At 45.6% G+C, this 19994-nt stretch overlaps 1 protein-coding gene across 3 annotated transcripts in view; it reads left to right on the top strand.

The window, feature by feature from the left end:
- IWS1 (interacts with SUPT6H, CTD assembly factor 1) overlaps nt 1-19994 on the top strand; it is a 121732-nt gene that overhangs the window by 67654 nt on the left and 34084 nt on the right. For all 3 annotated transcript variants that reach the window (XM_029615128.1, XM_029615129.1, XM_029615127.1), the window contains 7 exons: nt 15709-15901; nt 16446-16506; nt 16716-16816; nt 16905-17055; nt 17943-18025; nt 18711-18840; nt 19090-19207. In XM_029615128.1, the coding sequence (XP_029470988.1) occupies nt 15709-15901; nt 16446-16506; nt 16716-16816; nt 16905-17055; nt 17943-18025; nt 18711-18840; nt 19090-19207 (837 nt within the window). The remainder of the gene's footprint in view (nt 1-15708; nt 15902-16445; nt 16507-16715; nt 16817-16904; nt 17056-17942; nt 18026-18710; nt 18841-19089; nt 19208-19994) is intronic.

The following is a 19994-nucleotide window of genomic DNA, read 5'->3' on the forward strand; positions in this document are numbered from 1 at the left end:
AGGATGTGTGGTATGGGGCATGCTGGGCATGGTCAGTGTGCCAGGGCAAAGTTCTAGAAACTTTGATATAAGTTTTCTGTGTCTGGGCTCCATCTGTTGTCCTCGGAGAGCATCAGTTACAGGTAAGCAACTCTGCTTTCCCCCAACCATCCCCCGCCCTTCCCCATCCATCCCCAGTTCCGCAAACAGTTTGATAGTTTGATAAGTTACCCCCAGTTTTCTCTGCACACTACCAGCACTGACAGGAGGGGTTCTCCAAACCTTTGGTCATTTTTTAACTACATGACACCCATCTACCATATTTTAAACAATCAGCTCTTTTACATCTAATCAGATTCTGTTACTGCAGTGCCCAGTATCTAACGATTATCCGCACATCTAATACCATTTTACTTTAACTTTTAACTGTCAGGTAATGTTCAACAAATGTGTTCCATATATAATAATGCATTATTTTTTTAGCACAAATGTCTTTATTACCATTCACAATTTGACCTGAGGTTTGTTGCATGGAAGCTGTATATTTAGGCCCTGCCCAATTCCATGAAGATTAGTAAGTATTCTCCCTGCTTTATTACCCATTAGAAAAAATGACTTTTAACCACTTGGGGGGGAGGGCGCATAGGAAGGGCTGTCTCCGCAGGTGTAATGGTTACATTTTTTTTTTAATTTTGAGGAGTCTGGGTCCACCTTGAGTGGCGACCTCAGGTTAAGCCAGGGGTCAACCCTGACCCGTGGACAACCTTTTTTTTTTTAATGGGCCCTTTAAATGTAACGTGGGAGCCTCGGGACCTGCATTACATCTATCAAAATTCCAGGAAGTAATGTTGTTTTATCGCAGCTGACCACTTTTCCGGAGGGCTGAGATAAAATATTAGCATCAAATTGCCTAGAAATGAGCAACTTTGCATGTATTTGCATTATTCGTGTATGCAGATTGCATGCAAAGCGGCTCATTGTAATAGGAGAGGCAGCCTGGTCAGGGCCATGCAATATGTCGTGTGATTTCTCACAGGAGATGCAGGATGGTAGTCCTTACATATGGGTGACATCACGGGATGGAGCCCAATCACGGAACACTTTTGTCAAAGTTTCTAGAGCTTTGGCACCTACTGGGCATGCCCAGCATGGCACTAAATCTGCAGCCAGCAGGGGTCCCCCTTCAGTCTTCTTTTTTCTGCGCAGCAGTAGCCATGCGGGTTAAGGAGCTCCACAGAGATTCCTGACAGGAATTTTCCTCACGGAATTACTAAAAACATTTATACCCCACAGGGGGGGTCCCCCTTTTGAATTTTTGCTTCCGCGGTACTCCGGTAAGTCCCTTACCCGTTTTAGGTCTATTCCCGTCGAGTTTGGCCCTTGTGGCCTTCTGGCTGTCAACCGCACCGCGGTTCAATTTTTTTCAAAGGCCATGGCATCTGGGTTCCGTCAGTGCTCTGACTGTACTTGCACCATGTCCATAACAGACCCCCATAAGGTCTGTGTAATGTGCCTCTGGTGCGAGCATGATGTCCTGACTTGCACCAAATGTGCCTTAATGACACCAAAAGGTCGCAAAGCCAGAATGGAGAAAATGGAATTTCTCTTCCATTCTCAAACTCAGACGCCGTCTATTGCTTCGACATCGTCCGAACCGACGCTGTCCACTTCCCGCCAGCATCGGGCACCGGCTGGTGACCGTCCACGTCGACGACTTCCTGGCCATCGACTACCTCTACTCCCCCTCAGGATCGAGGGGATCGTAGAGAGAAACATTGACACCGAATTCCTCGAACCATCGATGAAGGGAAGTCATCGTCTTCGCCATCGTCTGAGACGCCATCAAAGAAACCCCATCCAGAAAAGGCATCGACCCTTTCTGGGACCAGGTCACCAAGGCAACCCTCACCCGGTTGGGTATTGGGAGCCGCGACTCTACCTTTAACGGTGGTCCCTCCAGCTATGCCTCTGCCTCATTCTCCCTTTCCGGAGCCGGGGCTGCTTACTCCAGGTCTCCGTGAAGAGCTGAACTGGATGGTTCAGAAGGCCATCAATAACACGATGCATAGGTTCCAAGTTTCGCTGACACCGGTGCCGATTGTGGAACCGACCACCGATCCCATTCCAGCAGCATTGGCACCGCTGCTTTCGAAGATGGAAGCACTTGTAGCCGCTTTTCCACTGATGGATCCTGGGTCACCGGTGGCTCCGGTGCCTTCTCCACTGACTCTGTCATCGGGAGGAGAAACACTGTTCCGTCTTCCTCCATCGGGAGTCCTGCTGATGCCCCAACCATCGATGCCGATGCGGCCATCGGTGCCACCGGTCCATCCATCAATGCCCTCGATACCTTTATCGGTGCCTCCAATCCTTCCCTCGATGCCTTCAGAGCCTAGACCAGGACCTTCAGGAATACCTTCGGCCCGTCTTTCTCAGGTTTCTAGAGGGACAGGTGCTGATCCCTATGACACCTGGACTGACGATTCGTCTCCAGACACCGATGATTTACCATCACCACCTTTCCTGCTGAAAGCAGAAAGCGTTCTCCTCCAGAGGACTTGTCCTTCATAAATTTTGTGAAGGAAATGTCTGAGTTGGTTCCCTTCCAATTACAGACTGAGCAAGATGATAGACACCAAACGATGGAGCTGTTACAAATCCTGGATGCTCCCAAGGAAATAACCTCCATCCCTATCCATGAGGTTCTTTTGGATCTTCTCCAAAAGAATTGGGAACCCCCTGGTTCGGTAGCTCCAATCATCCGAAAGGCAGATACCACTTACTTGGTCCAGTCAGCCCCAGGCTTCCAAAAATCTCAGCTGGATCACCAATCTGTGGTGGTAGAATCTGCCCAAAAGAGGGCACGATGCTCAAAACCCCACTCTTCCTTCCCCCCCAGGTAAGGAGCAGAAATTCCTAGATGCCATTGGCCAGCGTGTCTTCCAGGGATTAATGCTCATCTCTCGGATCGCCTCTTACCAGCTCTATATGGCCTAATATAATAGGGTCTTATTCAAGCAGATACAGGACTTTGCAGAGTCCCTGCCTTCAGCAATTCCAGGAACAGCTACAAACCCTGGTTCACAAAGGTTTTGAAGCAGGGAAACATGAAATAAGATCCTCTTACGATATCTTCGACACCGCTTCCAGGGTATCTGCAGCTGCTATTTCTGCAAGAAGATGGGCCTGGCTTAAGTCTTCGGACTTGCGCCCTGAAGTACAAGACAGATTGTCTGATCTGCCTTGCATAGGAGACGATCTGTTTGGTGAACAGATCCAGCGGACGGTGGCGGAACTCAAAGAGCATCATAAGACCCTTCGGCAACTCTCTCTGATGCCTCCTGAGTATTCCTCTAAACAACCATTCAGGAAGGACACCAAAAAGTCATTCTTCCATCCAAAGAAGTCCTATCCACCACCGTCTAGAAGTCGTTCTACAAAACCTTTCCAGAAAGGCCCAGTCTCGTCAACCTCATAAGCAAAAGCTGCAAGCAGCTCTTCAGCCGGGCCTTGCTTTCGGTTTTTGACTCCTGCATAGAGAGCAGCAGCCAACTTCCACTGCCACAGATACCAGTGGGAGGTCGATTGTGCCATTTCATCAACATCTGGCGCACAATCACCTCAGACCAGTGGGTCCTTGCCATAATTTCTCAGGGTTATCACCTGAACTTTCTCTCTATCCCACCGGATTTCCCACCTCGGCAGACGTGGGGAACATCCGACCACTCATCACTCTTGGAACAGAAGGTCTCCCTCCTCCTCCAGTCCAAAGCAATCGAACCAGTGCCCTACTCCCAACAGGGCCTAGGATTCTATTCCCGGTACTTTCTAATCCCCAAAAAATCAGGTGGCATTCATCCAGTTCTGGACCTGCGTGCTCTCAACAAGTACCTCCAACGAGAAAAGTTTAAGATGGTGACCCTGGGTTCCCTCCTTCCTCTTCTGCAAAGAGGAGACTGGCTCTGCTGTCTAGACCTCCAGGACGCGTATACACACATTGTGATAACTCCATTTCATCGCAGATTTCTGGTAGGCCTCAGGCACTATCAGTACCGAGTGCTACCATTCGGCCTGGCATCTGCACCTCGAGTCTTCACCAAGTGCCTCGTAGTAGTAGCAGTCTTCCTCAGGACCCAAAGTGTTCACATCTATCCCTATCTAGACAACTGATCAGGGCTTCTACACAGCAAGCTGCTCTGTCGTCCCTACAACTTACCTTTCACACTCTGATTTTGCTAGGATTTCTCGTGAATTACGCGAAATCCTGCTTAGTCCCATCTCAAACTTTGTCCTTCATAGGAGCAGACTTGGACACCTTTCAAGCAAAGACTTTTTCTGCCTCAACAGCGAGCTCTCACTCTCATTTCTCTCGCACACCAGCTACAGTCTCAACATTGCTCGACTGCACGAAACTTTCTCATCCTGCTGGGACACGAGTCCTCGGAACAGGTTACCCCGATGGCCTGCTTGGCCATGAGAGTCATGAAGTGGATTCAAGGTCACAATGGAGTCAATCCGTCCAACCACATTACCGACCCACTCCGCCAGTCTCTGGCTTGGTGGAAAAATCAGATCAATCTCCTACAAGGCCTCCCCTTCCAGGCTCCGACCCTCAAATAACTCTCACCACCGATGCTTCCAACTTCAGTTGGGGAGCACATGTTGCCAATTTGCAAACCCAAGGAGCTTGGTCTCCAGAGGAAGCCAAACACCAAATCAATTTCCTGGAGCTACAAGCAATCAGATATGCTCTCAGGGTATTTCGAGATTGCTTGTCCAACCAAGTCATTCTAATTCAGACGGTCAGCCAGATGGCCATGTGGTACATCAACAAACAGGGAAGAACAGGCTCCTACCTACTGTGGCAGGAAGTGGCATAGATATGGGCAGAGGCCCTCTCCCACTCGATGAACCTCAAGGCCACCTACTTGCCGGGAGTGGACAATATGTTGGCGGACGAGCTGAGTCGTGCCTTTCAACCGCACGAGTGGTCCCTCGACCCCACAGTGGCAGACTCAATATTCCAATGCTGGGGTTATCCTCGCATAGACCTCTTTGCGTCACCTCAAAACCGCAAAGTAGAGAACTTTTGCTCTCTCACTCGCAGCCAACACTCACAACCAAGAAATGCATTCTCCCTCTCATGGGCGACCGGTCTCCTATAGGCATTTCCTCCACTTCCACTTCTCTCGAAGACTCTCATGAAGCTACATCAGGACAAGGGAAGCATGATCCTGATAGCACCACACTGGCCGTGCCAAGTGTGATTTCCAATCCTTCGGGATCTCTCCATTCGCAGGCACATTCCCTTGGGAAAGGACCTGCTTCTGATCACTCAGAACGACGGGTGCCTACGCCACCCCAATCTTCAGGCTTTGTCCCTGACTGCCTGGTGGATCAGGGTGCCTCTGAGGGCCCTGGAAGCAGACTGCGATGACCCGAGGGTGATACGCCTCTATGAGGGAGGAGCTTAGACCGCTTATCCCCCAAGTGTTGGAGGAGTTGGGGGTCAAGCTGTCTTTGGAGGATTCAGATAACGAAGGGGTTAATCCGATGCTCGATGGCTTTGGGAGACCTCCCAGCGCCTTTCCCATTCCTAAGAAGGTCCAGAAGCTGGTCAACCGAGAGTGGGACTCTCCAGACTGTGGACTGAGAGTGGACAGAGCCAGGGCAAAACTTTATCCATTGTTGCAGACACATTTGGATAACCTCAAGATCCCGAAGGTGGATGCGGCAGTTTCGGCGATCACCAAGAAGATCACCATTCCGGTTGCGGGGGCCTCTGCCTTGAAGGACATTCCAAGATCGGAAGCTAGAAGTGCAGCTCAAGCAGTCTTTTGAGATGTTGGCTATGGGGCTGCAAGCGGCAGGTATGTGCCAGTCTGATGCAGCAAGCCCGTTTATGTTGGCTACAGAAACCACAGGAACAGTCGGCTTCTGGAACTCTGTCCCCAGCCCAGGCGGTTCGCCTAGAGGCAGGAATCACCTATGGAGCTGATGCCTTATCTGACCTTGTGAGGACTACAGCTCGGGGCAAGGTCTCGGTGGTAGCAGCCAAGCATCTCTTCTGGCTGCGTAATTGAGCGGCAGATCTTTCGTCAAAATCACAGCTGTAGAATCTGCCCTTTAAGGCCAAACTGTTGTTTGGTGAGGACCTCGATCAGCTTATGAAGTCATTGGGGGAGACGAAAGGGAATAGGCTGCTGGAGGATAGGAAGCCTTTCTCCACCTGCTCCTGTTATCGGGATTTGAGGCGTTTTTGTGCTGGCCAGTCAACAGGGTCCTCAGTTCTGAGGCAGTCTTCCAATAGACAGCAGTCCTTTTGAAGATCTGGGAGACCATCTAACTCCACCCGCCCAGGGTGCGGGTGGAGTTAAGCCCTCCCAATGAGATTAAGCAGGTCCACTCCTCAGCTCTGGTGATTGGGGGCAGGCTGTCCCTGTTTTACAAGGAGTGGACCAAGATTACCTCTGACCAGTGGGTGCTGGAGCTTGTCAGAGACTGTTACGCCTTAGAGTTTTCTCATACTCTTCCGTCTGTGGTTCTGGAGTCACGCTGTCTTTCCCGAAGCAAGCGGGCAGCAGTTCAAGAGACTCTTCAGCGGTTATTAAGCCTGGAGGCGGTGGTTCCGGTATTAATCTACAAGCGAGGTCGGGGCAGGTACTCCATTTATTTCGTGGTGCCAAAAAAAGAGGGCACCTTTCAGCCCTTTTTGGACCTTCAGAAAGTCAACCAGAGTTTGAAGGTGCTGCGCTTCCGGATGGAGACATTACGCACCGTGATTGCGGCAGTTCGAAAAGGAGAGTTTTTGGTGTCCCTGGACCTCACCGAAGCTTATCTGCATATTCCCATTCGGCAGGAACACCAGAAGTTTCTCCGGTTTTTGGAGCTGGGGCAGCACTTCCAGTTTCGGGCCCTTCCCTTCGATGTGGCCACTGCCCCTCGGACTTTCACAAAGGTGATGGTGGTTGTAGCGGCATCCTTGCGGCAGGAGGGAATTTTGGTGCATCCATATCTGGAAGTCACCGGAGGAGTGCGTGAGGTCCCTCTTGGAGTTGTTGGGCTGGATCGTCAATTTGCAGAAGAGTCACCTGGTGCCTTCTCGATCCCTGGAATACTTGGGAGCCCGCTTTGACACTCAGCAGGGTAGAGTGTTTATCACGGCCGACAGAGTGAACAAAATTCAGGAACAGATAACTCGTTTGATTTGTCTGCCACTGTCCAAGGTCTGGGATTACTTGCAAGTTCTGGGATCAGTGGCATCCACGTTGGAGCTGGTGCCTTGGGTGTTTGCGCATATGCGGCCCCTGCAGAGAGAGTTGTTGTCCCACTGGAGTCCCCTGTCAGAGCAGTATTACCTGACTCTGCCTCTCACGCCGGTGGCCAGGGCCAGTCTGGCCTGGTGGATGACAAGGAGCAATTTGGAGAAGGGGATGCCCCTCGAAGTCCCGAATTGGATTGTCGTCACTATGGATGCCAGTCTTCGGGGCTGGGGTGCGGTGTGTCTGGGCAAGTTGGCTCAGGGTCTCTGGTCGATGTCAGAATAGGCTTGGTCCATCAATCTGTTGGAAATGAGAGCGGTCCGCTGAGCCCTTTTGGCATTTCTACCCTTGGTTCGGGCTCGCATGGTGCGAGTGTTCTTGGACAATGCGACCATGGTGGCCTATATCAATTGCCAGGGGGGACCAAGTGCCCCACAGTGGCTCAGGAGGCTCAGTTATTGTTTGAGTGGGCAGAGCTCCATCTCGAGGGGATTGCTGCTTCCCACGTTGCAGGAGTGGACAACATCCAAGCGGATTATCTCAGCCATCAGCAGTTGGTTCCGGGGGAGTGAGAACTGTCCTCGGAAGCCTGGGACCTCCTTTGTGCCAGGTGGGGATTCCTCAGTTCAATCTGATGGCGATGAGCCTCAACGCCAAGACTGAGAGGTTCTTCAGCCGCCGAAGGGAGATGAGGGCCGTAGGACTCGATGCCTTAGTGTGCCCATGGCTGACCGGTGTTCTACTGTATGTCTTCCCTCCATGGCCGCTCATAGCACGGGTATTCAGAAGAATAGAAGCTCATCCGGGGCTGGTAGTCCTGGTGGCTCCGGAGTGGCCGCGTCATCCATAGTTTGCAGGTTTGCTGCGTCGAGTGATGGACGGGCCGCTCCGCCTGGTCCACTTGCGGGGTCTACTTCGTCAAGGTCCCATATTTTTGGATCGGGCGAATTGCTTCTGTCTCACGGCCTGGCTTTTGAGAGGTGGCGATTGCGTTCAAAGGAATATTCTGAACCGGTGATTACTATCCTCCTTCAGGCGAGACGTCCTACTTCCCTGGCCTATTCAAGAGGATGGAAGGTTTTTGGGACTTGGTGTGAACAACAGGGAGTGGATCCTGTTAGGGCTTCCGTATCGCATATCTTGTCCTTTTTGCAGTTGGGCTTATCCAAGGGCCTAGCCCACATTTCGCTCCGGGTTCAAGTTTCGGATCTAGGATGTCTCAGAGGGAAGGTTCAGGGGCAGGCTTTGGCTGCCCATCCGGACGTGGTCCGTTTTCTTCGGGGAGTTAAGCATCTACGCCCCCCTCTTCGCAAAGTATGCCCAGGATGGAGTCTCAATCTGGAATTGCGAGCACTCTGTGAGGGAACCCTTTGAGATGCTGGGTCGGGCGTCTTTATAGATTCTGACCTTGAAGATTGTCGTCTTGGTAGCCATTTGCTCGGCTAGGAGGATTTCGGAATTGCAGGCGCTTTCGTGTCGTGATCCTTTTCTCCGGATTTCGTTTGACAAGATGTCCTTGCGGACGGTGCCTTTGTTCCTTCCTAAGGTAGTGTCTGCTTTTCATGTGAATCAGACGGTAGAGCTGCCAGGTTTTTCCAGATTGGGGTCGAGATTCCTCAATGGGGAGGGATCTCCATCTTTTGGATGTGCGTCGGGTCTTGTTGGGTTACTTGAAGGTTACCAATTCTTTCAGACACTGTGAACATTTATTCTTCCTTTTCGGGGGACGCAAAAAGGGTGAAGAAGGCATCTAAAGCTTCTTGGCTTATTGGTTGAAAGAGACTATTTCTGCTGCCTATGTCTCCAAGGGCTGTACGGTTCCCATGGGGCTTAGGACTCATTTGAGTCGTGCTCATGCGGCGGCGTGGGCAGAGTGTCAGCTGGTGTCTCCTGCGGAGATATGTAGGACCGCGGTTTGGTCTTCGTTTCACACTTTCACTAAGCATTATCGTTTGGATGTGCAGGTCCCGGAGTCAGCACTCTTTGGGGAGAGTGTCCTGCGAGCGGGTCTTTCGGGTTCTCGCCTGGTTCAAGGGGGCTTTGGTACATCCCACTTGTCTGGAGTGATCTGGGTATGTGCAGGAAAGGAAAATTTGCTTCCTACCTGCTAATTTTCGTTCCTGTAATGTCCAAGATCAATCCAGAGGCCCACCCTGGAGATCTGTGCCGAAAGACTGTGCCGAAAGACTGTTTGTTCTGCTGCTGGGTTCTTATTGGCAAAGCAGAGTGTGTTTCTCGATTTATTCAGATTTTTTCACGTTAGTTACAGTTGAGGTTTTTTAGTGTGGTTAGCCAGTCCATGGGGTATCCATCCTGGGGACTTAGTTCGCCCACTGGTTTAATTATCTTGGCTTTGGTATCGATCAATACTGAGGGACTGCAGGTGGCACTCTCGTATATGTGGCAATGCCCAAATCTTTTGTTCTCTACCTCCATCTGCTGGTAGGGATGAATAAAACCCACTTGTCTGGACTGATCTTGGGTATTACAGGAATGAAAATTAGCAGGTAAGATCCAATTTTCCTTTTTGAGTCACAGAGGACCATGGCTTGACTCCGGTAGTAATTCAGATCGTTGCCAAGTTTCTAATTTATTCAAAAGTTCAGAGTCTGAGATCTCTTCTAGGATGCCAGCAAATCTGAGATTATTTCTAAATCGTCTAATTTCTCTTTATAACCTCACGTCAGTGATTTCAAGGCTGCAGCTTCCGTTTCCAGTGTTTGAATCTGATCTTCAGCCTTGGAGATTCATGTTTCAAACTCCTGTAAGTCCGCAATAGCACTGCCATCTTATTATTAGTCTCGTCTTCCTTGGTATATATTTTTTTCAAAATATTTTCCAGTCCAGCAGTTACTGCAACAGTTATGTCACAAACCAAGGCCTCTCGATCAAAAGACACAGAAGAGTCTTGCTTTACGTCAATCATCTTAGATTCAGTAAGCTTTGCTTTGCCCTTCTCCTTTTTAGGCAAGTTGAGTGGACATTACTCACACCAAAAACAGTTTCTCGGTTCATCTGTACTAACTTGCGCCACGTAGATCCAACACTAGCTGAATTTAGATGCTGAATAATAGAAAGGAAGGAGAGGGGCCTCCAGATCAAAACAACAAACGTCCTCCTTCTCTCAAGGCATCACTAGAAGTTCTGGTAAAATATTTTAAAAAGAAATAAGGTAGTATAATGTGAAATCATTTCATGGTGCCCATAGATTTCACTTGTATCCTTCAGCTACAGCCAGACTCATATTTATTTATTTAAAATATTTTTATCCTGCAGATTATATAATTGACATCCATAATTAAACACACACAAAACAAATCACACAGACAAACAGAATACAAAGTAGGGCTGCAGTTACATATCAATGAGCATCTTGTTGAGAATTCTGCAAATTAAAAATGAAGCATTTGCTCAACAATGAAAACTTAGGAAAAAAAGGTTTGAGGGTATTAACAATTTAGAAAGGCTTCTTTAAGCAGGTGGGTTTTTAGGGCTTTTTTGAAGTCCTTAAAGTCTTTTATGGATCGGATGGGTAAAGGGAGTGAATTCCAGTATATTGGGCCTGCTATTGAAAAAGCTCTTTCATGGGTGAGAGATAATCATGCAACTCAGGGAGCAGGAACTTCCAAAAGGTATTGTGTGGCTGAATAGAGGTTTCGTGAAGGAATGTATAATCTGAGAATAGAGCTGCTCCATAGGGAGGTAATATTGTAGAGTAGACTATGTTTTATGATTGCAAGTTTATATTTTATCTGTATTGCTTAGATTACCAGTGGTAGGATTGATGCATTGATTATATTTTTTGGCTTCAGAGAGCATATGGACTGCAGCTTTTGAGTCAACCAACGTGATTGGATAACATTTTGCGGAAGACCAGGATAGAGCGAATTAAAGTAATTTAGACCTGGAGAATTAGCATATGAAAGTTCTAAAGTTAGTATGGTCTTATAAAGGCTTCAGGTGAAGGAGAAGTCTTGAGTTTGAAAAAAGTGACAATATATGATTTTACTTGTTCGTACAGTATATAGACGGTAGGATAGGCTGAGAGTGGACAAAGGTTTGCAGAGGGGGAGGTAAGATAAATATTAGAACCACTGAAAGGGCTGATCTCTGTGGGACTCCTGTAGTGATAGGAAGCCATAATGAAGTGCATGAGCCTATTCTGAGTTATTGTGTGTGGTTGAGATATGAGGAAAACCAAGAAAGAACTGAGCCAAAAATGTCAATATGGGTTAGACATTGTAGTAGGATGTTGTGATTTAAGGTATCGAATGCAATAGTTATATCTAATAAGATCAGCATGTAATAGGTACCTGTGTCAAATCCTCGGAATATGGTGTTTGTACTTGAAAGGAGGAGAGTGTCAGTACTGTGGAAGCGCCTAAAACCAAATTGGTATTAGTCGAGGACAGTATGAGAATTGAGAAACTTGGCAAGTTGTTTTAAGACCACTGATTAAGTTATTTTTGTTAGGAACGGAAGTGAGTAAATAGGTCAATAGTTGGCGAAATCTAGAGAGTCTGCATTAAGTTTCTTGTTTTTGCTGAGAGGGGAGAGAACTGGAGGAGAGTGATTTTTTAACTATATATGTTACGGAGTGGACAAAGGTCAATTTTGAGAAGAGTTGTTGAGCAGGGGTTTAATGGGCATGATTATGAGTTCAAATGGTTGATAACTTGTAAGATTTCAGTTTGTAAAATGGGTTCAAATTTATCCCAAAGAGAGCTGGTGTTGGAACAATATAGTGGTTGAATGGGTGTAGTTACGGGAAATGAAGTAGTAAGATTGGATATCTTTTGAATAAAAGGTGTGAAGGATTTACAAAGATCTAATAATGAGTTTGAAGGAGGGTAGTTATTAAATGTAGAAGGTGGGTTTATGAGCAAGATTACAGTTCTGAATAATTGTCTGGGTTGTTACCAGAACCCTTAATATGATCTGAGAAGTACGTAAGAACATAAGTTGCAATACTGGGTCAGAGCAAGGGTCCATCAAGCCTAGCATCCTGTTTCCAACAGTGGCTAATCCAGGTTACAACTATCTGGCAAGTATCCAAATGCTACTAAAGCCTGTAATAAGCAGTGGCTATTCCCTAAGTCAACTTGATCAATAGCAGTTTATGAATTTATCCAAACCTTTTTTAAACCGAGCTACACTAACTGCTTTAACCACATCCTCTGGCAATGAATTCCAGAATTTAATTGAGCTTTGAGTAAGAGAATTTTCTATGATTTATTTTAAATATGCTACTTGCTAACTTCATGGAGTGTCCCCTAGGTCCTTATATTATCTGAGAGAGTAAATAACCGATTCACACTTACCCATTCAAGTCCTTTCATGATTTTATAGACTTCTGTCACATCTACCCTCAACCATCTTTACTCCAAGCTGAACAGCTCTAACCTCTTTAGCCTTTCCTCTTAGGGGAGCTGTTCCATCCCCTTTATCATTTTAGTCGCCCTTCTCTGTACCTTCTGCAGTGCAGCTATATCTTTTTTTGAGATGCGGCAACCAGAACTGCACACAGTATTCAAGGTACGGTCTCAGAATGGAGTGATATAGAGGCATTATGAAATTCTCCATTTTAATCACCATTCCTTTCCTAATAATTCCTAACATTATGTTTGGTTTTTTTTTAACCGCCGCAGTCCACTAAGCAGACAATTTCAGTGGATTATCCACTATGACACCTAGATCTTTTTTTTTCCTGAGTGGTAACTCCTAATATGGAACTTAATATCGTGTAACTACAGCATAGGTTATTTTTCCCTATATGTATTAACTTGAACATGTCCACATTAAATTTAATCTGCCATTTGGATGCCCAGTCTTCCAGTCTCGCAAGGTGGTCCTGTAATTTATCACAGTCCACTTGTGATTTAACTACTCTGAATAATTTTGTGTCATCTGCAAATTTTATCACCTTACTCATACTCCTTTCCAGATCATTTATAAATATATTAAAAAGCACCAATCCAAGTACAGATCACTGACGCACTCCACCGTTTACCTTTTTCCAGTGAGAAACAGACCATTTAATCCTGCTCTTTTAACCAGTTTACAATCCTCAAAAGGACATCACCTCCTATCCCATGACATTTTAGTTTTCTTAGAAGCCTCTCATGAAGACTTTGTCAAACGCCTTTTGAAAAGCCAAATACACTACTTCTACCAATTTATCTACATGTTTATTAACCCCTTCAAATTAAATGTAGCAGATTTGTGAGGCAAGACTTCCATTGGATAAATCTATGCTGGCTGTGTCCCATTAAACCATGTCTGTCTATATGTTCTGTGATTTTGTTCTTTAGAGTGCTTTCCACGATTTTTCTCAGCACTGAAGTCAGGCTCACCAGTCTATAGTTTCCCAGATCACTCCTAGAACCTTTTTTAAATATCGGGATAAAATTGGCTATCCTCCAGTCTTCAGATACAATGGATGATTTTAATGAAAGGTTACAAATTACTAGTAATAGGTAAGAAATATCATTTTTTTAGTTTTTTTCAGAACTCTGGGATGATTCTGGTCCAGGTGATTTGCTGCTCTTTAATCTGGCCTACTACATCTTTCAGTTTCACAGTGATTTGGTTCAGTTCATCTGACCCATCATCCTTGAAAAACCATCTCCAGAACCGGTATTTCCCCAACATCTTCATTAGTAAATACTGAAACAAAGAATTCATTTAGTCTTTCCACAATGGCCTTATCTTCCCTAAATGCCCCTTTATCCCCTCAATCATGTAATGGTCAGAAAGTGTGTCTCTAGTCCTGGTAACTTCCAGAAAGCCTTACACTAGAATGTCCGTTAGGGTTCACCTGAGTGCAATTGGTGCATATCACCATGGTGTAGAAGGTAAGCCCATCTCTTTATAGCCTATAGTTATATGGTTCATGCAAGGTCTGCCTCAATTGAAGCCTCCCCTAAGGCCTCCCGCTGTGTCCTGGGACTTCAACATGGTTTTAGCTCAGCCGATGAAAGCTCTCATTCGAGCCTCTGTGCTCCTGTGATCTGAAGTACCTGACCTGGAAGGTCATATTTTTGGTGGCTGTCGCTTCAGCTTGCAAGGTCAGTGAGTTCCAGGCCTTAGTGACTTATCCATGATAGGGTAGTCTTGCGCACACACCTTGAGTTCATGCCTAAGGTGGTGTCAGACTTCCATCTTAACCAGTCCATTGTCCTGCCAATATTTTTCACTAGGCCCCATTTGCACAAAAGCGAGTGAGCCCTGCATAGTTTGGACTGCAAACAAGCCTTACCCTTCTATCTGGAGTGGACAGATGCCCATAGACAGGCCACCTACCTTTTTGTTTCTTTTGATCAGAAGTTGTGGATCTCCATTGCCAAACAGATACTTTCCAATTGGCTAGCAGTCTGCATCTCCTTTTGTTAAACCCAGGTGGGATTGCATATTGGGGGCCATGTCAAGGCTCACTCTGTTCGAGCCATGGTAGCATCAGTGGCCCATTTGCAAGCAGTTTCCATGGAGGAGATCTGCAGGGCTGTCACATGGAATTGAATTCACTCATACACTTCACATTATTGTTTGGATAGGGATGGCTGACGCGACAGTAGGTTTGGCCAGTCTGTTCTTCAGAACTTGTTTGAGATGTAGAATCCATCTCTTTTCCCGCCTAGGGCGCATTCTTTATGTTCAGGCTTTCCCCTCCATGTTACCAACAAAACTTATCGTTCTGCCCGTTGGCACTTATTTGGTGTTTTGTTGGTCCCCTTTTTTGTTTGGGGGGGGGGGGGGCAACCTGTAGCTAGGGATTTGCCCATGTGTGAGGACTGTCATACTGCTTATCCTTGGAAAAGGCAGAGTTCCTTACCTGTAACAAATGTTCTCTGAGGACAGCAGGTTGCCAGTCCTCACAAATCCTGCCCGCCACCCCGCAGAGTTGGGTTTCCACTTTGTGGGTTTTGTTCTTATTAAATTTTATTATTTTAATCCTCAATTCTATGTTATAAGACTGAGGGGTCCCCATGTGCATGCATGGTATAATGCATGCCGAGCATGCTCAGAGAGGCTCAGTCAAAGTTGTAGAAACTTTGGCATAGGTTTTCCGTTCCGGCCTCCATCCGATGATGATACCATGTGTGAGGGCTGACAACCTGCTATCCTTGGAGGGAACACCTGTTACAGGTAAGCAACTCTGCTTTACCTCTTTATCAGTCTTTTCCTCTACTCATACTTTTTGCCATCCTGATTCTTTTCCTTGTCTCTTTCAGTGGTGCTAGATATTCTTTCCTGTGTTTCTCTTTCTGAGATCCTTTGTATTTTATGAATGCTGATCTTTTTGCCACCATCTTTTCAGTCCCCTCTTTGGAGAACCATATTGTTAATCATTTCAGCATGCAGGGGTATCTAATAAGTAGCATTGTAAGCTGCATGTTAGGTCAAGTGACCAATGTTAGATAATGAAGTTTCGTCAAACCATGTAATTTGTTACTGTGTCTGTTGCCAGTTACAAAGAAGAGTCGCATAGTGTCAGATGCCGAAGACTCGGACAGTGATGCTGCATCAGAAAAGTCTGAGACAAATAAGAAAACCATAACATCAGATAGTGAGGATGAGGAGCACACAAAGAACAAAGCTGAGAAGAAGAATGAGGAGAAAGATCTATTTGGGAGTGATAGCGACTCTGGGAATGAAGAGGAGTAAGTGTTGCTCTGAACTTGTACACAGTATCACTTCTTATAACGCCTGCTGAGTCTGATAACTTGAAGCACATTATGTTAGGGTAGCGTAATGAAAAGGCTAATAGTGTTAGTTGCTGCTACCCAGAAAACCTAAGTTCTCCTCTTTCTGATGTTAGCAGAGTTCAGGCTCTCACAGAGGTGATGCATCACAGATGTGATCCCCGCTGGAAGGCCAGAGCCCTGAAGGCTTTGAAAATGGCATCCGGTCAGCCTTGTGCCACTGCAGGATCTCTGTTTGAATGCCTTGATTGCTAGTGGGAAGATGTTGATAAGAAATAGGGGAAGACATGATCTGCATTAGGAAATTCAGTAGCTTAGTTGATGGTACTTAATTTTAGAAACAACCCTGTAGTAGAAAGGGTACAAATACCTGGACTTTAGAGGGTTTATATATTGAGTAGGAGGCACACGTATATAATTTTTGTTTTATCTTCAGGTGATGGGTTAGTTTTGTACATAACTAGGAAATAAACGACTTCAGATTTTAAAATGTCTTCTACAGAAACCTTATTGCTGATATCTTTGGGGAGTCCGGTGATGAGGAAGAGGAGGAAGAATTTACGGTAAGCACCCTAGCAGTTCTCAAAGCAAATGGATAGTCTGTTTGCTTAAAAAAAAAAAAAATCTTTCTCCTAGATTTAAGGGGCTAATTCCTCTAGCATTTAAATGTTCTTTTTTCTTGTGGATTAATTGGTATATTTATTGGCAAACAGAAATATTAAACCCCACTTTAAGCTCCATTGGTATACGTGTGCTGTATTTTTCCCTCCAGGGTTTTAACCAGGATGAACTGGAAGGTGAGAAGGCCACAGCAGGGAAGAAGCAGGCAGCAGAGGATTCAGACTCTGATGTTGAGGTCAAAGGAAGGAAAAAGTAAGTCTTAATGTAGTGGGTGTGTGTTTGTATGTCTGTATCTTGGATTACAGAATAACCTCCAGTAAACACTGTTTTTGTGTCCCAGCATTGACTTCATATCTGACTTTGAAATGATGCTTCAGCGTAAGAAGACCATGAGTGGCAAGCGGCGGCGGAATCGAGATGGTGGGACATTTATTAGCGATGCAGATGATGTGGTCAGCGCTATGATTGTGAAGATGAATGAAGCAGCAGAGGTGATGAGTCCCAGGGATATGTATAGCTAAACACACCCTGCAACTTTGCTATCACAGTGCAATCTTCAAACTTGGCTTCTAACATCCAGCAGAGGGGGGTGGGGTGTGATTTGTGGTCAATTCAGGTATTAATTCTAAAGCTGTTACAGTGCACATTGTTGCTGTACTGGCAAGAAGCCTTTCATAATTGCCGGTTGATGACCAGCTTTTTTGATTTTGGTATTACTGGCAAAATGACTGTTGACAAGTCCCTTTGAGGTCAATATTTAATACTATTTAGCTGGATAAATAGAGACTTATCCAGCTAAGTGGCAGCTGCTGAATATCCAGCTATATTCAGCTACCGCCACTTAGCCAGATAAGTTTCATCTGGCTACGTAGATAGCCAGATATCTCGAGGACAGGCAGTGGATGGAACGGGGCTGGGCTACTTATCGTTACTTATCCATTTAAGTTAACAGAACAAGTTAGACATGAAGTTAGCCAGGTATAACTCATCTGGCTAACTACAACTTAGTCATACCGCTGACTATCCCTTCTAAGTTAGCCAAATAAATTATATCCGGCTAACTTAGATAGCAGGATATCTGAATATGTTTACGATTATGTATTTTATTGAATGTAGAGTTATATATATATGTTGAGACATTGGTGCAAGTTTGTATGGTAGTGATTAATAAATGCAGCTTTTACTATTACTTATTTTCAAGGAATCCACTGCAATTTATATTTATTTAGAACTCTCATTTTAGGCAGAATATCCAGTTCAGGTTTCTGGAATCACACGTCATTTGCAGTGTGGGACTTGGGTTCTTTACAGACTCTTGATAGTTTTATTTTGTTTTGTTCTTTGATGTTTTTTATTGTGCCCATAACTTCCCCTACAGGAGGACAGAAAACTGAACACCCAGAAGAAACCAGCACTGAAGAAATTGACTCTGCTTCCCACTGTAGTGATGCATCTTAAAAAGTAAGAAATTGTGCTGGTGGGAGTCTGTGACTACCAGTATGTGGTCTTGCCTATCCAAAAGAAAGATTGTATCTTCCTCCTATCCCAGGGGTGTTCCATTTAACCTACAAGCAATGGCTTAGGACTGAGATAGTGGAATGTTCGTTTCTTCCATATTTTAGAGCTCTTACCTATATAAGAACATGCCATGCTGGGTCAGACCAAGGGTCCATCAAGCCCAGCATCCTGTTTCCAACAGAGGCCAAACCAGGCCATAAGAACCTGGCAAGTGCCCAAACACTAAGAAGATCCCATGTTACTGATGCCAGTAATAGTAGAGACCATTCCACAGAAAGGCAACCATTCCCCAACCCCAGAACCCCTTATCTTTTATAATTATTGCTTTATCCTTTCCTTGACTGGCCTCTGATTTCTGACCTGTGTCATGGGTGTGCATGCATATTGCTGTGACACTGAATTGCATAGGGTTTCACCAGGTCTTTATCATCTGTCCCTTCCATCATAGGTTTTTCCTACTTTTTCATAAACTTTATGGTTTATTCCACTTGATGCATCGCTGTATCTTACAGCTTGTAATTCTAAGCATCTGCCAGGTCCAAAGACATGCCAGACGGGCATAAAAGGTTTTTCAGAGATCAGGGGGAAGCATTGTTCACATGACTAACTCTTATGCTCTCTAACACAGACAAGATCTGAAGGAAACATTTATAGACAGCGGTGTAATGTCTGCCATCAAAGAGTGGCTCTTGCCTCTACCGGACAAGAGCCTGCCAGCATTGAAGATTCGTGAAGAACTACTGAAAATCTTGCAGGAGGTGGGAAACTGTGCTCGCCATTCCATCCTGTTTTATGCCTTGTCATATAAACACCGCCTTCTGAAGTTCTGTCACCTTTAGCTTTTCTCTTTATATTTCAACTCTCCTCATGCACTTTTCCTTGTGCAGTCTGCCTGCCTTTCCCCCCTTCCTACACATACACATACACATTCACATACTCACCCTTTTGCCCTGTTGCCAAATGATGACTGGTTCTGTGCACTGAATCCCTTGTTTTCTGCTCTCCAGCTCCCCAGTGTGAGCCAGGAGACCCTGAAGCACAGTGGAATTGGACGGGCAGTGATGTACCTTTACAAACACCCCAAAGAGTCAAGACTCAACAAAGACATGGCAGGGAAGCTGATAAGTGAGTTTGGTTTATTTATTTATTTTAAGTAAAACACATCATTTCCTCTCCTGGACAAACCTCATGCCATTTCTGTTTTTCAGTTCGTCCATGTTGTCTTCCATTATGCTGCTACTTTCCCCATCCTTTTCAGAAATAGTCGGCTGAGCAGGCAGCTTCAGTTAGGATAAAGCAGATCCTGTGCCTGCAGGGGGGTGAAGGGCCTAAGGTGGGTTTTCAACCATATCTAAATGAAAAGGTTGTAGGGGTACAAACAATAGTCTCCCCAGCTTTTTTCTCCTTCTCCCACTTCCTCAGATTGCTCTTGCCACCACTGCAGGCCTTCCTGTACAGAAGCCAGAACAGGTGTAGGGTCGGTGAGCGGATTCCAAGCACTGGTTTAGTTCTTCGCTCATTCTCCCTCATTACTGGTGACTGCTGCCACTGCAGTAGATTAAATACTTTTTATCTTTTTCTAACAGGTGTTGACAAAGTTACGAAAAGAGAAAATATGTAGTGGTTATGCTCAAAGAACCAGATATTCTGGAACATTAGCCTTGGTAGTACTGAAGCAAAATACATATCAGGTTTACTACTTAAGAGACACTCATTATGCAGAAAAATGCTTCATGGCATTATGTTGAGGAAAAAAAATTAAATAACCGGCAAATTAATGTAGCTGGTCAAAATCTGGTTGATAGTTGCCAGAGAAAAATTAACATATGCTAAATGTCCCAAACGAGGCCAGTATCATCAAATTTGGTTTCCTGTTCTGTGCACAGAGAGCGCTCTGACATGAGACTTCCAC

This window comes from Rhinatrema bivittatum, chromosome 9, assembly GCF_901001135.1.
Source record: "Rhinatrema bivittatum chromosome 9, aRhiBiv1.1, whole genome shotgun sequence".
NCBI lineage: Eukaryota > Metazoa > Chordata > Amphibia > Gymnophiona > Rhinatrematidae > Rhinatrema > Rhinatrema bivittatum.